The sequence below is a fragment of the Cygnus olor genome, chromosome 3 (assembly GCF_009769625.2).
Source record: "Cygnus olor isolate bCygOlo1 chromosome 3, bCygOlo1.pri.v2, whole genome shotgun sequence".
Taxonomy (NCBI): Eukaryota; Metazoa; Chordata; class Aves; order Anseriformes; family Anatidae; genus Cygnus; species Cygnus olor.
In genome coordinates, this window is record NC_049171.1 from 62,163,409 (window position 1) to 62,184,838 (window position 21,430).

At 41.7% G+C, this 21,430-nt stretch overlaps 1 protein-coding gene across 1 annotated transcript; it reads right to left on the minus strand.

Moving 5' to 3' along the window:
- Positions 1–4,239: 4,239 nt before the first annotated feature.
- On the minus strand, positions 4,240–19,277 carry LOC121068205 (p53 apoptosis effector related to PMP-22-like). Its single transcript, XM_040553271.1, has 3 exons — positions 18,817–19,277; positions 4,886–5,029; positions 4,240–4,620 (listed from the first exon to the last, which is right to left on the minus strand). The coding sequence occupies exons 1-3, from the start codon at positions 19,025–19,027 to the stop codon at positions 4,406–4,408; spliced, it is 570 nt and encodes a 189-aa protein (XP_040409205.1). The 5' UTR covers positions 19,028–19,277; the 3' UTR covers positions 4,240–4,405.
- Positions 19,278–21,430: the final 2,153 nt, after the last annotated feature.

Here is a 21,430-nt window from a genome sequence, read left to right on the forward strand (position 1 = left end):
CTGCGCTTTTCCAGATTTTGGAACTTAGCAATGAAAAATTTTGGACATAAAATTTAGACCTAGTCATTATTACAGAGCTGCACCCAAGTAGTTTTTTTGTTGTTGTTGTTTTGGTTTTGTTTTTGAATCAAAATTCTCTAGCAATAACAATATTTTGACAGTGGGAAAAAGTCAAGGGAAGATCCATGTGACTTGCTCCCTCTTTCTCCATTATTAGCTATGTAGCAGTCTTTTAATTTTTTTTCTTACTTGACTTTCCACTACAGCTCTGAAGTAACTCTTTGATAGTTCCATGCAATATCCCTCTAGCAAGATAGTTTGATTCCTGCTTCCTGACAGAGAGTAAAAATGGGTTAATTCTCTTCTCCCTTATCACAAGCTTGTTTCATTCTTTTCTTAAAATTACTCATCTTCAGAGCAAAGAGAAGTCCATTGAATATAAAAACATGCAAGCAAGTATTCCAAGAAACTGAATTATAAGAAGTAATAATTGTGCAGCTGAGATGTGTCAAAAGGGAAGATCCATTTTTTTACTGTGACCATGCTGTGTACTTCACAAAGTGTCATGCAATTATGATCCAGATTTTGCCTATCTTGCACACACTGATTTGTCCTTTTTTTTCTGGGAACCATCCCATCTTCTGTAATTCTGGATCCTTACCTCATACGGACTATGGTCCTACGCCAGAAGTAAACAGAGTTGCTGAAATCAATGGAGCTACCCACAGAGATGATATCGATTCTGAGCACATGTAGGAAAAAGTGTTTGCTCTTCAAGAATGAAATGTCAGCTTCAAAAAAAATCAATAATGGATTTACAAGTGATGTCAATGGGGTCAAAACTTCACTCATAGCATTAGTTCATACAGCAAAATATGCACAATTTTAATATAGTTGCAAACTAGATTATGTTTGAATTATTGATTAGGCAGGCTACATTTTAAGACAAAATGGCAGGTGCCTGAAAAATGCATAGTGAAAGATGGAAATATTTGCAAAGGGAATTGGAAAGACCAAGACATCAACATGTTACACAAGCCCTGGCAGAAACACCAGAAATTAAATTCAGCATATTAACTTACCGATAGAAGGATTCCTTTATTTCTTCTGCTTTGGTTTGTACCATTAAGGCTGCTTAACAATCTGTTTGTTCTCAGCACATTCTTTCTTTTGTTTTTCAGTAATATACTTGAATTAAATGCAATGTGTTTGTTGGAGGATGTTCCCCACTACTTTGTTGTTGTAGCAGACCTCATGTTCTCAAAAGCCAAATCCTGCAGATACCTGTTCTTACCTGGTATCTCTTTAGCGTTGCCATTGGGCACAAAGAAAATTTAAGTCTTATTTTGTTTCTTTTAGTGGTTAAGCTTCCGTCATAGAACCGTAGAATCACGGAATGGTTTGGGTTGGCCTTGAAGACCACCCAGTTCCAACCCCCTGCCATGGGCAGGGACACCTCCCGCCAGACCAGGTTGCCCAAAGCCCCATCCAGCCTGGCCTTGAACACCTCCAGGGATGGGGCATCCACAGCTTCTCTGGGCAGCCTGTGCCAGGGCTTCACCACCCACCGAGTAAAAAATGTATTCCTCATATATCTAAACCTACCCTCTTTTAGTTTAAAGCCATTACACCTTGTCCTATCACCCCACTCCCTGGCAAAGACTCCTTCCCTGTAGGTCCCCTTTAGGCACTGGATTCATCACCCTTTTTCAGATAAAACATATTGCATTTTGCATTCTGTTTTTGCCATGCTCTCTTGAGTAGCTGGTTGCCCTGTTGTGGCAGGGGGACATTGGACAGGGTGCTAGATAATCCTGGTCTAGGCTCCCTTTTCCCATGGAGTCTTGGAATTGGCGGTGCTTTTGATGTCCCTTCCGACCTGGGTTGTTCTATGACTGGAAACAAACTACTTTAAGTGCAAGCACTTGAGGTCTAGCACCTGTGATGCTTCTGCATGCTGGATACCTGCCTGTCCCCCTCCCTTGCCTCAGAGAAGCCTTTCCCTGCGTGACATGAGGGCTCATGGAGAGGAGCTAGGCTGGGGTCCCTGTGGCAGTGCTGGGGTCAGCAATGCCTCCTCACCTCTCCTCCTTCCCAGGAAGGGGAAGGCGGCAGCAGGGAATGGGTACCGGGGCTGTGTCCCGCAGAGCCACCGCCACCAGCCCTGACACTGCTTTGTTCTGTGCACCTTTGCCCACCTCCAGATGTTGGGTCAGCATTCAGTTAATGGCAAAGAGACCGCAAATACAGTCAGTGGTTGCTCGAGTTCCCCTTTGCATCCTCAAGGGATTGACACATCCACTGGAGCAAAGGCATGGAGCAGGACCACACTGGCTTCCTATTTGGTGAGCCTGGTTGTCCTCCTTGCGAAAGCGAGCTGTAACACACTGCAATACAGAACCATGCAGATGGTTACTTGGGTCCACACAGACCATAAGCTCAACAGAGCAAGTTCAGTACTTTCATGTGGATGTGAACGAGACCCCAGGATGCAGTCAACTGAGGAACAGTACAAGCTGTTTTGATGTTATATTTGTAAATTTCTCTCACCCTTTAAATCCAGCCAACATACCTAGATGCTCCAACATGGTGCCTTAGAAGAGAATACTCTGGGGACTCCACACTTCCCTGCTCTTGGTAGAGACCAAAATCTAAGACTCACTTTTGAAACAATACACAGATACCATCATTTATTAGGTATAATAAGCAGAACGAAAAGAGTTACGATTTTTTTTCCTGAACAGATAACATTACATAAAGAATTGCAAGCCATTTTATACAAATTGCTTTTCCAAGTGTGTTTATTTTATTTTCATTTACTTTCGACTAGGAAATAGCTTCCTAATGCATTTGCAAGTTTTTGTCTAGCCAGTCCCTGTTGCATAGACACTCCACATTGGCCTGATACATTTCTCATGTTTATTGATCTAAGTTAGAAGTCAATCTATAAAAGTGAAAGGAATTAACTGCTTCAAAAAAAAAAAAAAAAAAAAGATTAAGGCCTGTGTCTTTATTAATTTTAGCTACTCAGAGGTTTTATTAAAAAAAAAATTTCCTACCTCTCATTCTTTGCAGTAAAGAACATTTGGCAAGGCTCTTTTCATAAAGTACAGATAGTTTAAAAATTGCAGATATATTACAAGATAATAATCAACTCTGTTTAAGGATTTCAGTGGGACTCCTTTTTACACACAGTAGAATTATCCCTTTCTTCGTGTAAGAGAAGAAAAAGAACATTATAAAGCCAGGGTTTGCAATGCAGAAACCAGCAGTGTTGAGTATACTTCATTGCTTGCAATATTCCCAGCTCTGAAGCACTGTGGAGCATAAGATACTGGAGTGTTTTACGAAATTTCTCTCACTGTGAGAATCTTGCTATGAGATGGTAGGGGGTATTTACACATTTTACAGTACATACTTTCCACTTTTAGAATACTTAAAACCAGCAAATTTAAAAGGGCGTTTTGACAAAAGTTTGATAACTAGATCCACGCTGCTCCAAGTCCACTCCTGCGAGCCAAGTGCTGAGGGGAGTCATACCTCTGTTTAACTCTTTCCTGACCCTTTTATCCTGGATAAAACAACTGGAACAGTAAAACAGAGCTTTCTACAGCCATAGATTTTGATACAGCCGATAAAAGGGGCAGAGGCCCATGAAGAAAGCCAAACCAGGAGCCTCTTCAAACCAGGTCTGTAGGTTGCAGGGATGGCTGGCCGCAGCAATGGCACGCCAGGATTTTTAAGGGTGCTTGGATTACTAATGGTCCTTGCTTACTCTTACTGATATTCAGAAATAAAAGCTTACACTCCAAATAGATGGGTGGAAGTCAGGATGCTGGCTTTGGTAGGAGGGTTTCTCTTGCCCTTTTCTTACTGTAGCCCTATGGCTTAAGTTGAAGGAATAGAAAATTGGAAGCAAAGCCATGAAGGCCTGGTTGACTAATTTGCTACTCTGGCAGTCAGTGGATAAAGGCATTTGGCTTATTGAAAAATGTACAAAATCTTCAGGTTAAAGAAAGCTAATACACATAAAATGGGATTTCTATGAGCCACTTTCCTTCAGAAAGATGATATATATATTTTCATTTGCTGATAGTTTCTTTTCTGAATTTAATTAGAAATATAAAAGCACATAAAATTTAATTGAATCCATATGCACCCCCACTCATGGGAATGAATGAGGAAACACAAGACTTTTTAAACGTTTAGACTTAATATTAGCAACCTACATCAGATATAAAGGTCCACAAAAGAGTAGATAACTTTATTGTAAAATGCCAGTACTGTTTTTCTACATGTATTTTAAAGTTTCCAGACTTTTCTACCAGCATCTGATGACAATATTCTGAAAAACGTAGATAGCCTGTCAGATATCTCTGGAATATGAATTCATTTTTCCTGGTGTTTATGGGGAAGAGTAAAAATATGTGGGCTTCACATTACCCAAGATTTGGTCTTCATAGTTAGGAAGGCAGCAGAAGAAGAATCCCAAGCATATTTCCATAATGGCAGTGGTCCAGCCAAAGCCGTAGGCCCAGCTGAACATATTGATTCCTGTCATTTCAATTTCACTGGAGAACTTTACTGGGTAAATGACCAAGCCCATGATGGAGAACACAGCTGAAGAAACAGGAGAAAAAAAAAAAAGGGGGATTAAACTAACACCCATCACATTGCCTGTCTCCATAATACCTGTAGCTAAACCCAACCATATTTTGGAGGATTTGGAAATAGGTCCACTGCCATGACAGATTTTACATTCTTTTTCATTGAGAGTTCAAGTGCATACAGGCATAGAACTGAGTATAGAAGCAGCTGGGGGAAATACCAGTTCTAGTATGGATATTCCTGCACAAGCTAAACTTTGCTTCACGTATTTTCTTACCAGCAACAAAAAGCAAGCCTCCAATCCCTCTTATGAAGTTGAACCGAAGCGTATCAATGGCAAATGCTATGATGGCCAGAGCAAAACAGATAACGAGGAGTATAAATCCAACAAGGTATGTGGCGGCTGCAGCTCTTCCCCAAGCTGAAATCAGAAGGAAGGCAAATTAGAACAGAAAAATAAAATTAAAAAAAAAAAAAAAAGACTTAGTGTTTTTCTCTGGTTTATAGTGAAAGGCTAATTTTAAACAACCATGGAAAGAAGGTCAGCTCTCAAGAAGAAAAGCAGGGAGCTCTCTTTCCTCTTGTAGCTGAGCATTTTAATGCCACCAGAAATCACTCATTAAGTGCAGAGTGTGTAAGGACACCAGCTTAGACCTCTCCTACAGAATGCAATAGGACTTGCATACATGCTTCCTGTTTAGGTTTAACAATTAAGAATCAAGAAAAAAAGTGACTCTAAAGATTTAACAGTGGACACTCTTCTTCACGAACAAACGTCAATACCTCAGCAGATACTGTAAAACCAGCAGCATTCTGCGTGGACAAGGAGATTGTATTGTCCCTGAAACTAACCAAACTCTTCCTTAAACAAAAATAAAACAACACAAAACAAAACAAAAAACAGTTTGTACAAGCACTACCACTCTGGCATGCAAAAGTAAAAATATGGCAATATTCCACTGAAGTCAAAATTCAGCAATTTCTGCTTTTTTATCCTTTGTTTAGCTCCGTGTCCTAAGTAGAACTAAATTTGATGTCTGTTTTGTAGTGAAATTTGACCTCTCCTTTTGATCCAAAATCAGAAGTGTTTTATTTTGAAAAACTTGTTCAGGATATTAATACTTTAATTTCCAAATTATGTAACTTTACGTTATAACACCAGAGCTAAGCATATTGTGTTGGTACAACAACTGAAAAAATATTATTTATTCAATATTTTAAGTCTTGAGGCGCAATGACTGCTCAAAGAGATCAAAGCGTCTCCTCCTTTCAGTGTAAAAAGCCTGCTTTGACATTTTAAAAATTGTGTTTGTAGATAGAGTAGGCAGTTAAAGTCTGCTGGGCATTTACAGACTTCACCCCCTCGCCTACACTGTGTGTTTGCAAGGTGTTGGCTTCTAACCAAAGACATACAGCAACAGTGCTGTAAAATTGCCACAGCCCAAACAAGCCTGGTGATAATTATTACTCAACTCAAACGTGGTGCGTGTTGTTCAGTAAAGGCCTTTTTGCATTGGAGTGCCGGCTGTCTGCTGGACAGGCACCATTAGACTGACAAACCAGGGGGAGGACGCAATTCACCAAATAGCCTGGATTTATTATGCTTTCCCACGCAATCATCGTATATTTTGGTGACCTGCACACTCTACGGCTTGTGTGCCTGTGCAGGTAGGACCAGAAAATGACCTTCATCTCAGCTCCCTTTTCCTGCTGCTGTAGTAGCCCAAGGCTTAAAGGACGGTCACCCATACAAGAGAATTAAAGTAATAAAATGCAAAGCATCCCCAGTGTTGTGTTGGTGTGAAAGCCCTCTGGGCTCTGCCACTGCTCTGCCTCTGGCTCTTCCCCAGCCCTCTGATATGAGACTAGAAAATTGGGTCAGAATTATGGGTCAGCCTTACTTTTTACTCTTCAGCCCATCAAAACCAATTTCCCTTTCTGTTTACTTTTCGCTATCCACCCCTGCTTTATGACCCTTGAACCAGTCTAACCATTGCTCTACACTTTCCATTTTATGTCACGTCCTTTTTCTTCCTTACGCCAAAGAGTTTCTGTCTCCTTTAGAGGACTTTCTAACTGTATTATTCTTCATGTAAACAGGCAGCTGCCTGAGAAAACTGAAGGGACAGCAAAGATGTGCCTACCTCTTGCTGTCTAGCCCAGTTTTAGCCTAGACTGTTTTCTTAAGGAGTTACAGGAGGCATGGAGGCAGAGCATGCAACGTGGAGATGCAGGATCCAGCGTGGGAGGGGAGAACCTCAGCAGGTCTGCCAAGGCCTAGTGTGCCCGGAGGAGCCGGTGGCAGATCACCACCCCTCGGCTGGGAGCAGTGCCTACCTAGGAGCTCAGCGGGTGCCTGATGGCTGCAGCCATGTGCATGGCACCGTGCCCGTGCCGCCATCTCCGTCCTCCTCTGGGCTCGCCCAGGTGTTTCTCTTGAAGTAGTGTTACAAGTATGGTGACTGTGTGAAAGCAGGTTGGGCGTACGCCCAGCCTGCAGGGCACTGGATGCATGGCAAGAAGAGACATGCTTGCTGCAGGATGCTTACATCTTTAGGACACGTTGCTTAATCACCTAACAGCCGATTTTGTGACACTCGCTTCTAAAAAGGGAAAAAAATGTAGCTCAAAGTTGGGAGAAAACCAATGCGCAGCTGCAGTACGGCAATAGGTTTCCATGGCAGAGCCACCATGTTTTTTTTTTGAGGAAGAGTACCCTGACTTCACCACCTGTCCTTCACAAAAAGTAGTTTCCAGGAGCCTAAGACGACAGCGTGTAAACGACTTACATTTCCGGGGTAAAAGATTATGTGGGGATCACTACAAATGTTTCTGTATCTGAGGTATTTATTTTTCCTTGTGCCAGAAGAACAGAGTAGCTTAGTGTCTCTACAAATATGACTAGTACTTACAATTCCTCATAAATGTCAGAATTAGAAGAATTAGAAGAATTAAATAGGTCAGAAAACAGAGGGAGAATGTATAACTTCAGCCATTACAACTGCAAATGTCTTCTGCACCTCTAGAGCAGATTCTCAAAGGCTTGGCACAAGTACAGAGTCCCTGTGATGTTGAGCAGCAACGCCCTTCCCACGGGCTCTTTTCTCCACAGGCTGCAAAACACTTTGTTGAAAGTACCATTTCAGACTAGGTGTTTTATTAGGAAACACTTTTGAATGGTTTTAGGAAATTATTTAGTTGCAACCAAGTGGCTAAGCTGATCCCAAATATTTTCTTATTTTTCTTTTATATTTTTTTCTTTAACATAAAGCAAACGTTGTAGCATAAATACTTTTTTTTTTTTTCTAATTGCAAAGTTATTTTCGTAAAAATGAAAAAATGAATGCAGTCCAAAGAATGTAATGCCAAGGTTAGTGCAACACCAATTCAACGAACACTTGACTCTAGAGAGAGGCAGCTGGAAGTTCTCCCACCATAAAATGAGAAATAGGGACGGAGGGAGCAGCAGCTTACAGGACATCAAGCTGGGTCTGTAAAAATACACAGCAATCTGTGAGATCTGTTTTCTCAGTCCCTGCACATGGCAGTGATGTTTTGGCTGTTTAATAGTTAAAATCTGCTTGTTAGAAAAGAAATGTGTGTTTATGCAAGAGTGTCCTGGAATACCAGCAGGATCCTGTAACACTGCATGTCAGTCCTACTTCTCCCTTTTCACCTCTTCTGTCAGCTGAAAAAAAGCCAATCAACAAACACTATGAGAGGCTTTGCAGGAAGCTACACACCACCCTCCCTTCAACTCCTTTTAGCTGGCAATTTTCTGAGCAACTTTATCTTAGAGCAAAAACCTTACAGCAAGACCTTGCTATCTCACATGGGCAAAACGAACCCCCCATTTTCATGCCTATCTCAAGCAGAGCAAAGAGTGCTTCTATTTACAGTGTCTTGTGCAGAAGTCAGCGATGACTTGTGAGAGCCCAGGCTACCCACTGTGATTGCAGCCATATGGGACTACCGGAAAGTGAAAATAAGTGCCTGCCTTCTGAAACCCACTGCCATGTGAGGAGACCTAGAACTAATTTAGAGAACAGAAAAAAATCTACCCATACTCGTGCAGAGCTCACTGTAGCTTCTGAGCAAGGTAATTAGCTGAGAGTGTACAACAATAACAGCTTTATTACTGTGCTATTAAAGCTAAGTTAGTTTGGAGGTAGCATGACTACCTCTTGTATTGCTCCATCTGAACGTATTCTGAATATCCTCTTGCTGATTGCAGCCACACGGAAGCTGATTGGCTTTGTTAGAAACCGAGGACTAAGAATGTCTCCGATTTCCTGCCTTCCTGATTTCACTCCCTCATGCATTCTCCAGTTTGCAAAAGCGTAAGCACTGCTCGTGCTTCGCACATAAGGAGGCAAACTTCCTTGCACAGCAGTAAGCTGAGACACTGGTGTTTGTGGTTCAAAACACAGAAAATGTTCACAGTGATGTTTTCATGTCTTTCTTGCTGTGGTAGCCCCAAACCACACGAACTCCAGAGTGCCTCTGAGTCATGTTTTCTGAAAGGAACACCAGAGAGTTCAGGAGTACTTCTGGTCTAATCAATAAGAATATGCTTCATCAATTTTTCCTCCTGTCTTGAAGCTGACACACAACTAGCACTGGAAAGAAAAATAAATGCTTGTTGTCAGCTCACAAACATCATCAAATTATCTATGCATTCTCACCAGCTGATCATTTTATCACATCAGCCACTGCAGCAAACGTCCAGCAATTTTAAGAGTTTCAATACAGAGAGGGGGAAAATGCAGAACTGTCTTGGAAAGACAATAACATTTACTTTGTTATCCCTCATACCAACAAGGGAGACAAACACAAATCCTGCTGTTCTAGCTCCAGTCTTACACAGCAATTCTTACAAGAGCTGAAATCTGCCTTGGTGGTGATTCATCTCTGTGTTGTACGCAATGAGAATGTTTCTAGACTGAGTTTGCAGAGCTCAACCTGTTTTATGACTCTCTGATTAAAGGGAAAGAGCATTATTTTGGAAACAAAGCTGCACTCACTCAGATTTCTCAACCTGACGTTCTTCGTCAGGGTGTGGCACGCTCTGCAGAGCACACAATTCGCTATGAAAAGGACCTGCTTTAGCCAGGTTTTATCCATTTCATTTTGTTTTGTTCTCATTGAGAAAATTTCCATGTGAAAGCAAAAATGTCTGTAGAAAAACATGTCTGCAGCTTTGAATTTGTGCATGCGTTTACAGTAAGACTCCTTGATTTGTTTCCTTTGGAAAGAAATTAAATTGAAGCTGTTTTTCCTAGTTTATATCTCCTTGAATTTTAAGTGGACTCATCAAACTCATTAACCCTAAGCTTAATTTATCAGCTAAAAGGTTACAAACTGTTGGTGTATATATATAAGCCACTGATATCCAGGACTCCAGGTAAGCTGTATGGTCAGAATTTCCTTTTAACACTGGACAGGGCAAAATCTTGTCTTCTGAAAATCATGACCCTCTAACAACCAAACTACAAGAAATTTCTGTGATCTTTTTGAAAACAAGGGAACATTAAAATCTCTGCAAGTGTTTGCTGATCACAGAGCTCTCTTTGAAATACCTGACTTCATTTATTCGTATACAGATGAAATAAATCAGAAACTATTAAAAGCAGCTTCTTATGAATAAACAGTATATGAAGACTGAAAGCTATTGACTGAAAATAATTTATCAGAAAGGCAGTAAGAATGAAGAAAATCACATATTAGTCATGGCTAATTTATGAACAGAATAAAATGGGAAAAAAAATCAAAGGCATGATTGGATGTGTATTATTCTCTGAGCTTTCATCCTCCAGTGCTCTTCATTGCATCTGGATTGTTCTAAAAACATCTGTGTTTTCTGAATATATTTTCCTTGGGAAGTTGATGCTAGTTGCTTATCTGGTTTTTGTGTGAGTTTATATAATTTGAACTGGAATAAAAAATACACATTTTTGGTTCTTCTTTTTGGCATCCTTTTTGGTGACTCTGTTCTCTTTCCCTTAGCATTACTTCAGAATTCATTGGCAGTCAATATGGGTTTCTCATTTAATATCAGAGTATTACCTCATAACATGCAGGCCATTTTTATGTGAGCAGGAACCAGTTTTTAGCTTGTCACTACTAAAGAGACAGCCATTGTGGCAGAGAACAACCTACTTAGGTTCACACTAAGTAATGGCATTCTAAAGTTTCACCATGGTTAGTAGCAGGTCCCACATAAATAGGAAAGAATTACAACTTCCAATTACCCCATAATAATGTCTTTAAATGACAACAGTAATGAAAAGAACCTTTATGCATAGACCATCTATGAGTAAAACACAATATACATTAGCAGAAGGCAGTGTCTAGCCTTAGTGCTAAGATGATAGTTCATTTCAGCTTGGTGGATTTTAACTCATTTAAAGCAAATTACTATGAACTCCCAACCACTGACTTTAGTCGTGAACCTATACAGGCAACACGTGCATCCAAGGCTTTACATACTTCTGAAAACCTCTTCTCTTACTGTGGAAAGCAACCCAACCTGGGAGCTATCCTGACTTGAATTTTGAGGGGAGGAGCAGTTACGTCTTGAGGGAGTGGTTCAAATTCATCTCACCAAAAGCCCAGACATGTATAAGCTTGACTTAGAAGATGGCTTCTGCAAATCCTGTATTAATGAGGGCTTCTCCTTGATGCTTACTTAGCACTAGGGAGTCAGAAGTGGCAGAGCATGTAGAGCCATCATCAAAGGGATCACCAAGGGAGTAAGTTAGCTATTAAAAATAATGTGTGCACTGTGCCTCAGAATTAAAGGTTTGACCACGAGAGAATTAGGGAATATCCCTAGCTCGCATTATCTTCAGAAGCAGTTGCATATGCTGCAAACATTTTGGGATCAAAATTTAGTTTTGTTGTAATACTACAACATTTTTCCTCCTATTTTTTCCTATTCATTTTATGCTAAAAGAGGATGACTTAAACTTGAATGGGTGTATAGGGGTGGGCAAGGTCAGATGAATAGTACAAGTAAGGTATTGATAAATCAGCACGTATACATAAACTCAGTTAATCACACAGTGGCAAGATGCACCTGCTTCTTAACTAATCCTGAGCTACAAATGGGTTAAAATATATAATGTGAGTTAAACAGAATAAACTTCCATGACAACACAGGCTATGAACTACGACTTGTAATTGAAACAGCAGAGTGGAACCTTTCCAAAAAGCTCCTTTTAAGTTTGATTTTCCTAGGGCCATCTGAGGCTGAAGAATACTGAATTTACATCTCATTTCCATATGCACCAGGTATTGTTCTCCTTACTCTTGACCAGCATTTTTCATGCTGTGAGCAAACTGTGTTCTGAAACCTTGCTGCAAGTAGCCTTTTGCACTAGGGAGTTTCTCTCCAATAGAGAACAGCTATAAATCTGGATCTAATTTCCTGTTAGAAGCAAAAATTTATCATTTGAAAAAAAAATACACATAAACAGATGGTACTTTGTGTTCATAAAATATCTTGCAAGCCTTATTTACTCTTCTTGTGAATGAAAATGACATCTTTGACAATACATCTTAAAATTCTTCAGCATTTCCTGCTTACTGCTGATAGGGTTGTTAATGAACAAATGGGAACTACACAGAGACATCCTATTTTGGGGTCCAGATTTAAACACATTGTGAATATTCAACATAATCTGTGACATTATATTTGTTCCATTGCAGATTACTACTCCAGCAGAGCTGTTTATGAGCTGAAGTGCTGTTTAGCACCAATAGGAAGACAGAAGCCTTTGGGACCTAGTCAGAAACATCTGACACAGATGTAAACACTTCACAAACTAATTTGAGTTCCCAGGAATTTTTGATTGATGAGAGATCTTGTAATAGTGCTTGACAAAGAAGAAACATAGCATTAAAAATTTGCTGACTCGCCATGTTCAGAGCTACTCAGAACAATACAAGCTGTCAGTGAGAAGTAATATGGAAATGTAAAAATAATAGATAATAGTATTCTGAAAGGTTTGTTTCTTTCCCTGAATAAGTGTTTTCTTGCTTAAGTAATCTGATTATTTAACCCTACTGTGAAATTCAAAATCAGCCTTGTGGACCTTATCACCATTTAGACTAGGGAGAGAGTACTATAGTCCTGTTGTATCAGATTACCTCAATAAGCTAGAGGAAGATATGAGGTGAAGAGAAATGAGAATATAGCCACAAGTTTCCATAATTTTTCAGCAGAGGTGCCTCCTGTGTGAGTGAATGGTATGCACTCAAGGACTTCAGATCCCGAGAATTCAAAGCACTGAGGATCTTTGCAACGTCCTTGACAGCAGCAGTTCATATCCTAACAGGGAGATGAGAACTCTTCACACAAATGATATTTTTCCATGTGATTTAACTGTAATTGTTGAAAGGGAGGTTGGATGATAAACAGTGGGATGCCATCTGCAATTGCTCTCTGTGGAGTTAATTGCTGAATAACATAACTATTATTTAGAAAAGAGTCTGATTAAATGAATCTGCCACTAAACATAAAAAAGGACAAACCCTAAAATTACAAGGGAAAGCATATTTGCAATTGCAGATGAGGAATGAAAATTGCCATGCTAATTAAATGCTTTGGGCTTGTATCTCTTCTCTTACACCTCTATAGCAGGAATGGAGTCTCTCCTACAAACTGGGAAAAAAAATCATTTTCTCTTGCATTAGAGTTCCTTAAATATATTGCTGTTGTGATATTTTCATTAATGTGGTTTAATACATGCAATTAAGCCTGTATTTTGTAGCATTCTAAATTTCGAATAACTATTGAATATTCTAAGTTATTAAGTAACTAATCTTGTCATCCTATTTCTCACTGGTTAGTCCTCAGTAACGTTACACTTTTGAGAGACTGATGACTTAGGAGATGATGTGCTACCCTACACACTGTCATTAACGCTACTGGCAATTACTGTATATAAATGTAATTGTTTCAGGTTTTGATGCAACAGGAACTGCAAAAAGGTTTTGTTTTCAGTTCACCCTGTATCAAAGGAGTCAGTGTTTTGCCTTGTAATTCAGGTAAGGCAGGGAGCATGGATCTGGCTCCATTCTGAGCTCCCACACAGCCTTCCTTGGACTCGTCAGAAGCCTCCTCAGCCTTTGTTTCAAATATTTAGGGACACATTTCCAAATCTACCTGAATATCACCATCATCTGGAAAAGTTTAGGTGCAGAACAGTGGCTTCAGGGAAAGCCTGCAAGAATGGCCCTGTGACTTGAGCCAGGCCCTCCTTCAAAGCACAATTACACGCTTGCTCCATTTCTCTTCCTACGTGCACACACCCTCGTATGCCAAGGAGCAGTCGGGACAGGCTGCTTCTGCTCCTAGGCCCTGCTGAAGGGGACTGTCTCCCAGTCCAGCCCCCTGGAAATGTCCCTGTGTTGTTCTGCTCAGGGCGCTTGCCTGAGGCAAGAGAAGGCTTTCCCATGCCAGACTGTCAGAGTGATTGGAGCGTGGGGGAAGGCTAAACAATTTCATGTAGGCAGTGTGGCAGCGGGAAAATGAGGTGTCTAGTCTGCCCTGTGCCCTAGGTGTGATGAGTCACTGGTCTGGCTGGAGAAGGCAATTTTCCAGAAGGAGATGTGGAGCCAGGCCGTGTACCTCACTGTTGTATCATTACCTGGGGGGGGAGGAGGCAAGTGGAAAGTGATTTCCATTCATGCATGCTGCCTCCATAATAATAAATGGGGCTTCATCATTGCAAAAGGTTCCCTGGACCCACAGTTCAATACAGAAAAAAAAAAAAAAAAGAAAAAAAAAGGGGGGGAAGAAAATTTACTCACCAATGGGGTTCTTAGGAGACTAAAGTAGAATATTTATTTTCTTGACAGGCAATTGCCTTTTGCAGCATTCCCTTTGTTTACTTATGCTTTAGACAAACTCATCTGCTGTCATTCTTGAACTAATGTTTTTTTCCATTATAATCATACTACACTAGCCATCCTATCCTGTAGTATTGAACTAACATTCACCGTCCAAAATAATACTGGAATGAGATAGAACATAGTGACCCACTACATGGGAAGACAAGATGGAGAAATGTGTCTTCTCCAGATGGCAAAATCATTCATCCCTCCACTAATCTCCACAGGCAATACACTCTCTGGACATCCTAGGAAAAGGCTGGATTTGACTACTATGATGTGAAAATAACTGATGATCTGGATTCCGTCATGTGAAAATGCCTTTTCCTGACTTTTTTTTCCAAGATTTCTGTTTCCACCATGCAAATGACCCGACAACTTCAACCTAGATTTAAAGGCTTAAGCTTACAGTTATTTTGATGGCAGCATCTGCACATGGAAGGGCTGCAGGGCCAGGTGGAACATAAGCTGGTACAAGTACCCCTGAGTTATTCATCTTATTGTTTATTGAAACTAATCAAATAAAATCAGGTATTCCTCCCAGCGAAGAACACACATTTAAACATCTTCAGAGCCTGCAATGGAATAAATCACACACTGAAAAATTGTCTCAGGTCTGAGACACACCTTGTTCAAGAGAGGTTATACAGCCAAAAAATCCAGAAAAACAAAGGAGTAACATGCTAGCTTCTTGAAGGGATTTAACCTCTGTGTTTTCATTGCAAGCTCAGCCATGTCCCCGCTAGATACTTTCCATACTGTGCTCATTATCCACCTCTTAAGTATTTGTCTCTGTCTTTGTAATGGTTCAGTCACGCTATGAGCTTGAAACCCGTACTTGTTCCAAATAGCAGAAAATTGTAGAGCTACAGTTTGCATTTCTCAGTCCCTCATCTTAAACTCCATTCATTTCTAATGTGTCTTAAGGCGCTATATATTTTTCCCTATAAAGTTCTATTTGTTTGAGCTAGATGTGCTTGAAAAAATTAAGACTTTTGGTAACGTCTGTATTAGTGTCATATGGTTAAAACAGAAGATCTGAACTCTTGGAGAAGTTAATAGAGTACATAAACTCCTCACATTCTCACTTTCCATGGTCTTCATACACTTGCAAAAGACCAGCAGAGATGCTAGGTGAATTACACACATTGCAGGTGGAGAACGTGATCTGAATTTGCAGACTATATTGAACAACTTGCAAGATCTTTATAGTTGGATCTATTCATAATAGGATGAAGATGTCTGAAATGGATTAAGACATCTACACTGTCCAAGCCACGTTGAGCATATTCACTGGCAGCCACTGGAGTAGATGTGCATATTACATATGTCAGTGAAACCAGCCCCAAAGGAAGCCTGAATTTCAGAACCTACCCAGCCTGGGGAGCTGAGAATAAAGCCCAGAGGAAAGGAAATAGGAACTGTGGAATAGAAGGGGGGAAGAAAGAATTAATCTCTGGAAAAATGTAAAATGTTTCTGTCCTTTCTATTTACACCATGTCTTTTGTCTCTTCACCCAGGAAGGCATGTAATTACACTCTGTTCATCAAGCATGGTTTATAGCTTGGCACAAGATGCTGAATGCTTGTTTTCTGTGACCTTACTGGAGCAGTATGGATAAACATAATCCCAGAATTACTAAAAACCTACGTTCCAGCACTGGGGCAGGTAAAATCAGACTGAATGCAAGACTTGGATGCTTGCAATCGAGATGCTGTCACAGGGCTTGCCTTTTGGGTGGAAATCAAGATACCAGCATCAGGCACCTGCACCCTGCATGAGGAAAGACAGGAGCCCCAAAAGAGACATGCCAAGGCCACACCTACTGAGCAAGAATGGAATGATAGAAGTACCTAGGACAGGGCTGGATCTGAACACATCCCATCTCTGGATTCATGGTACCTGAAGGAAATCTGACTAGAAAGCACCTCCATCTCCTCAGGGCTGAGAGCTGAAACCAGTCCTCAGACAGACTGCTCATTTGCTCTTCCAAAAAAACCAGACTGCAATCCCTCCTTCCTCTTCTGTGTTTCAAACAAAATGGTGTTTCCTGCTGCCTCCATTGCTGGCCACCTCTAGGTAACACCTGAACTGTCAGCAGGCTTGCCTGGAAAGGGAGGGACCTGGGTCCAGATCAGGCTGGGGGCTCAGCCCGCATCTTCCTGTAATAGGTCCTGGTCCTGGTCCCCAGGCAGTGGGTAGGAAAATCACAAAACCAGAAGGACAAAGAGCAAGGAGGACCACAGCTCTGCTGCACAGTGCTGCAGACACCTTGCTTGCATTACGGGACAGTGGGTATCTCATCCACAGGGCTGGAAAAGAGCAGGAGAGTGACATGACTTTGCACCCCTGTAATGGCCCAGATTTACACTGCAATGGATTAATCTTGCAAAGGCAAAAGTCTGGCAGCAAAATCCACCGTCACTTGGCTTATGCACATATTTGTTACATTCTGCTTTTACATATTGTCCCATTGACTAAATGACTCTATTGTCTCAGACATATCCTCCTTTTCTATCTGGGAATTTTGTCCAGGAGGATTTGCTCAGGCTTTCTGTGTATTTAGTAAATTTGCAGAATTTAATTGTTAGATATAAGCCCACTGAGAGAGTACTGCAGTCATGCAGCATGCGAACAGCATTTCTAATGCTTTCAAAAGTGTCAGATGACTCTCCAATGCATGTTCTGAAGAATATGTATGTACTAATGCCAACATGGTAGAAACGTGGCACTTACTGAGGATGTAATTCAAGGTAACACCATATGTCATGGGATAGTCCAAATAGAGGAGGGTGACCTCCCTGGTTTGTCTGTAGATCCTTCCCAGTGGGAAAGTGCACATACAACTGCAGGATTTAAGCATGTAAGAGAGAGGCAGGGTAAGGAAGGAAGTGAAATGCCAAACAAGCACGGAGGACCTGGAAGCATTTGTATCATCAAGAGAAGCGTGGTGAAACCTCTGAAAATTTTCTATCCAGGTAAAACTGGCATTCATGACATAGACGGTGCCTAACCGGAGATCAGGAGGAAGGCTCACTTTTCATTGAAACTCAGGACTGGGAAGCCCTTTGCTAACTCTAACCAAGGAAGGCCAGGCCTTTCTCACCTCCCCTCTACCCACCGTACGCACACATACTTGCAGCTGAGAATCTCGACCTCTCTCCTGCCCTCCAAAGCCACGTGTTAGAGGCAGCAAATTGGCTTGATCTGTGCCCAGCCAATTATCTGACACCGGAGCTCTGAGAGCAGGACTGGGCATGTGGCTGAATGGAGCTGGCCTTGTCTCACAGCCCTGCACTCACATGGGCCTGCTACAGTTAACTCTTTACAGATGAATTTTGAGCACGGGAGGTAGAATTTGACCTTAGATGATAAAAGTTTCAGGAATAATTTTGAAAAGCTGTAATAAATGACCTCTGAGACTGCTTCTGCAAGCACGCCTTTTCAACTATTCTGAACCTTAGAGAAAATGTTCTGTAAAATTTGAGTGAGCGTCAGCATAAATCACAAGAAAGCTTGAACCTTCTGGCTCAGGCTAACAGTCCATCACTCCCAATAACTTGCTTCAGACTGTGGCCCATACCTGATATACAGAAAAAAAATCTAAGAAACAGCACACATTTACAGTGATCCTTCTCTTGGCCTACTCTCCCCGACTCCGTGGTTTAAACCTCTTCAAGCTGGGCAGCTTGTTCAATAGCATACTTAAGCAAAATTCAACACAAACATAAATGCTTTCTTCTCTTAAAGCTTTCTTTCATAATCACACGAAGGCTCCTTCACACGACTCACCTACTGGAGCAGCATTCTGCAGTCTGACACTCCCTGGGGATATCTTTGTATCTCACATTTTTACCTCCCCAATTCTTAGTGGCACTCAAGGTTGGCTTATCACAGTCATTCCAGGCTTACCCCCACAACTTGCTGCTTGGACATTTGATCAACAGCAGCTTTTAAGTTCTGGAAAGCTGTGATTAGTGAGAAAAGGTTACCAGCTTCTTCTAAAAGAGGAAAAAAAGTCTTAAATGCTCTGATATTTTCTGCACTGGTGCATTATCACTTGTGGCTTTTTCTTTGTACTATTCAAGCCATTTCCTAAAGCACCCAGGTTTCTTTTTGCACAGGGTTGGGGACATCTTCTTTCTGTTACTCAAAAACTTTGATGTATTTCAGTGTCGGACCCTATCTCCCATAGCTTCTTATATGAAGGTCAGATATACGGAGATACAGTGAGGAGAGCTGAGGGAAGCAGAGCTCGGAGAGGTGACCCACTGCTTCAGAGCCCTCCCCATCGCCCTTGCCGATGCTTACCGTAACCCATGAGGGACTCGCACCTCCATTCCCCACCCTCGAAAGCCTTCCTGCAGCTCTCCCATAGTGACGCTTGGTGCATGTAGGGCAAGGTCTGTGACTCCAGCCAGCCCCTGCCCGCCAGCGCGATGATGCCGAAGATGACGCCGATGCCCAGGAGCAGGGGTAGGATCCATCTGCACCGCGTGTAGTCAAGGCCGTACTTCACCATCGTGCAGGGCCGCAGGAGGCTGGCGGGGCGAGGAGAGATGTCTCTGCTACCAACCCAGCTGAGCTACGTGAGCACCCGTACCTGCCAGCCGGTCTGCAGGTGTCTGAGAAAAGCTTTTTAATCGGGACACACATGGGAGGGAGAGAAGGAGGGAGAGAGGCAGCTCCTCCTAAATTCAAATGAGTAAGAGCCTCTGGAGCAATAACCAGTCTGGCTGGGGAGAGGCTGCCAGGCTGGGTTTGTCAGTGGGATCCTCTCTGCTCTGCTGACTCGGTAACAAAGAGGGTGATGTTTACCCTCGGCATTTAACGCTTTCCTTCCTGACACTCCCCAGCGAAAGGAGCAATTCACAGCCGTGCTTGCAGCTTCGCATCTCCCCTGGGATTTGCATTGGGGTAGGTAAATGCAGGAGGCAGCGCAGGCAGCTGTTTGCTTTGGAGGGTGGTAGTTGCTTCTGAAACTTGCCACCTGCAGGTTGAAAGATGCCTTTCTTGGACTCCGTTTAAAAAGGAAATGATAAACTATCTTTGGCAATCAAAGGAAAGAAAAATTATCTAGCTGCTAGTAAGCTAACACATAGCTGCAGGGAAAAAAAAAGTTTATCATTAAAAAGATAGTATAGTCAGGTTATAGCCTCTGTGAGAGAACAAAAACTAGGCTTTGGTTTGACTGTGCCTTGTGAAGTCTCCCTACGTGTGGATCTGGCTGTGCATACACGGCTCAGGGCCTGCCACAGCCTGCCTGCGATGTGCTGAGAGCATGATGCAGAAGAGACAAACCACGGCCTCCTGGCTGCGGGTTGATCCGTCAGCCAGCTCGAAAACAAACCAGCCATGCTCGTAGGGCTCTCGCTTTGAACTAACATGTGCCTCAACCTGGTATTTCAGTTGTCTGTACGACTGGAATCAGCTGCACCACTTGCAGATTGAAGTTGTTTTCTGTGAAACATTGTGAAGCCCACAGGTTGCTAAGCATCGAAAAACCACCATGGTGGATTTTGTCTTCCAGGTCTGCATCCAAGCCTGGACTTGATGTACTCACAGAGTTTTGCAACTGTACTACAGTTTTCATGGTGAAATACAACACCCATACTGAATGGCAAACTCTGCAGTATTTTGCCAAATTAATATTCATAAACCCATAATATAACTCATATAAAACAAATTCATGATTTACATTGAATTAATACACTGTACAGGAGTGTGCACCAAGAGGTCTTGAGCTCATGTAGACCCAAACTGGAACATCCACACCAGCGAGCTGCAGCACAGTGAAGAGGCATTAGCTCCATCATGAGAGCAATTTGTACGAGTTAATGTGACACCGTGCCTTACCTCTAAGCGGAGATTACTTGTTAGCCTGGTGGTAGATTAGCAGTGGTGTGGCTGCTTGGCCCCTCACTCTCCAGCTGGTGCAATTCTGGCTAGCTGAAGCCTTCTGACAGCAACTCTCCTGTAGTATGGTCATGGCCAATTTTCTTGAGGTCGTGAGAGGTTCATCAACAGTACTCAACAGACTTCTGCTAGAGCAGGACACATCTTTACAGACTCGGCCTTGGAATTTGAGCATCACTTAGAGCAAAGCCAACCAACAACATATCTCAGCTGCTGTTTTGGGGATAGAAATAAGAAGCAACCTCAAGAAAAATGAAAACATATCTTGTAAAGGACACTTTAGGGAGCCCTGGTAGGTCACATTTGTACTAGCCACAGATTCAGTTATCTTTAACCTAAATATAATGCTTAAAAGGCTAATTATCAATTCTAACACACTGTAATATATCTTTCTTTTACACACGGAATTCTTATATTTACATTAAAACAAATATAACTTGAAGCTCACCCTTATTGCAATATGCTGATACCTGCAACCTTTCCACATCTGTTTACACACATTCTTTCTGTTGCCACAGCTGAGGTAAAAATGATCACAAAATCTCCAAAAGACTGAGACAAAAGAGGTTTGGATTTGGATATCAGATGGCTTTTAAACAATGACCTCAAAAACACTGATGCATGTGGCAGTAGACTGTAGCCCTCACTCAGCTGTCTATATCTAGTCTCTTGTCAGTTCTCAGTCCTTCAAGAACAGTTACAGTTCTCTAAACAGTTGGTCTTTTTGTTCTCAGAGTAAACCAAATCAAAGCAATTTTGTAGATGAAATCCACTATGAAGTCAAGCACTGTCAGGTGTTTGAGAGCCAGTGTTTGCTGAAGAATAAAATTATCTTCCCTTTCTCATGGAATGCTCATCCCTGTTTTAGGTAGCCATATATGACTGAAGGATTTGTCATCAGTTTTTGTCGTAACTCACCTTTGAATGAATGCGTACTGTCACAAATGTTAGCATTTGCAGGATGACACCACGGAACACATTTATCACACTGAAAGAAAGATGAGTAGTG

Bases quoted from the DNA above. Each gene is read 5' to 3' on its own strand.
- LOC121068205 (XM_040553271.1), bottom strand. From the start codon at position 19,027: ATGGTGAAGTACGGCCTTGACTACACGCGGTGCAGATGGATCCTACCC. The intron at 5,030-18,816 runs GTAAGCATCGGC...TTCTGATTTCAG, and splicing joins CGAGTCCCTCATGGGTTACG to CTTGGGGAAGAGCTGCAGCC. The intron at 4,621-4,885 runs GTAAGAAAATAC...CTGTTTCTTCAG, and splicing joins AGGCTTGCTTTTTGTTGCTG to CTGTGTTCTCCATCATGGGC.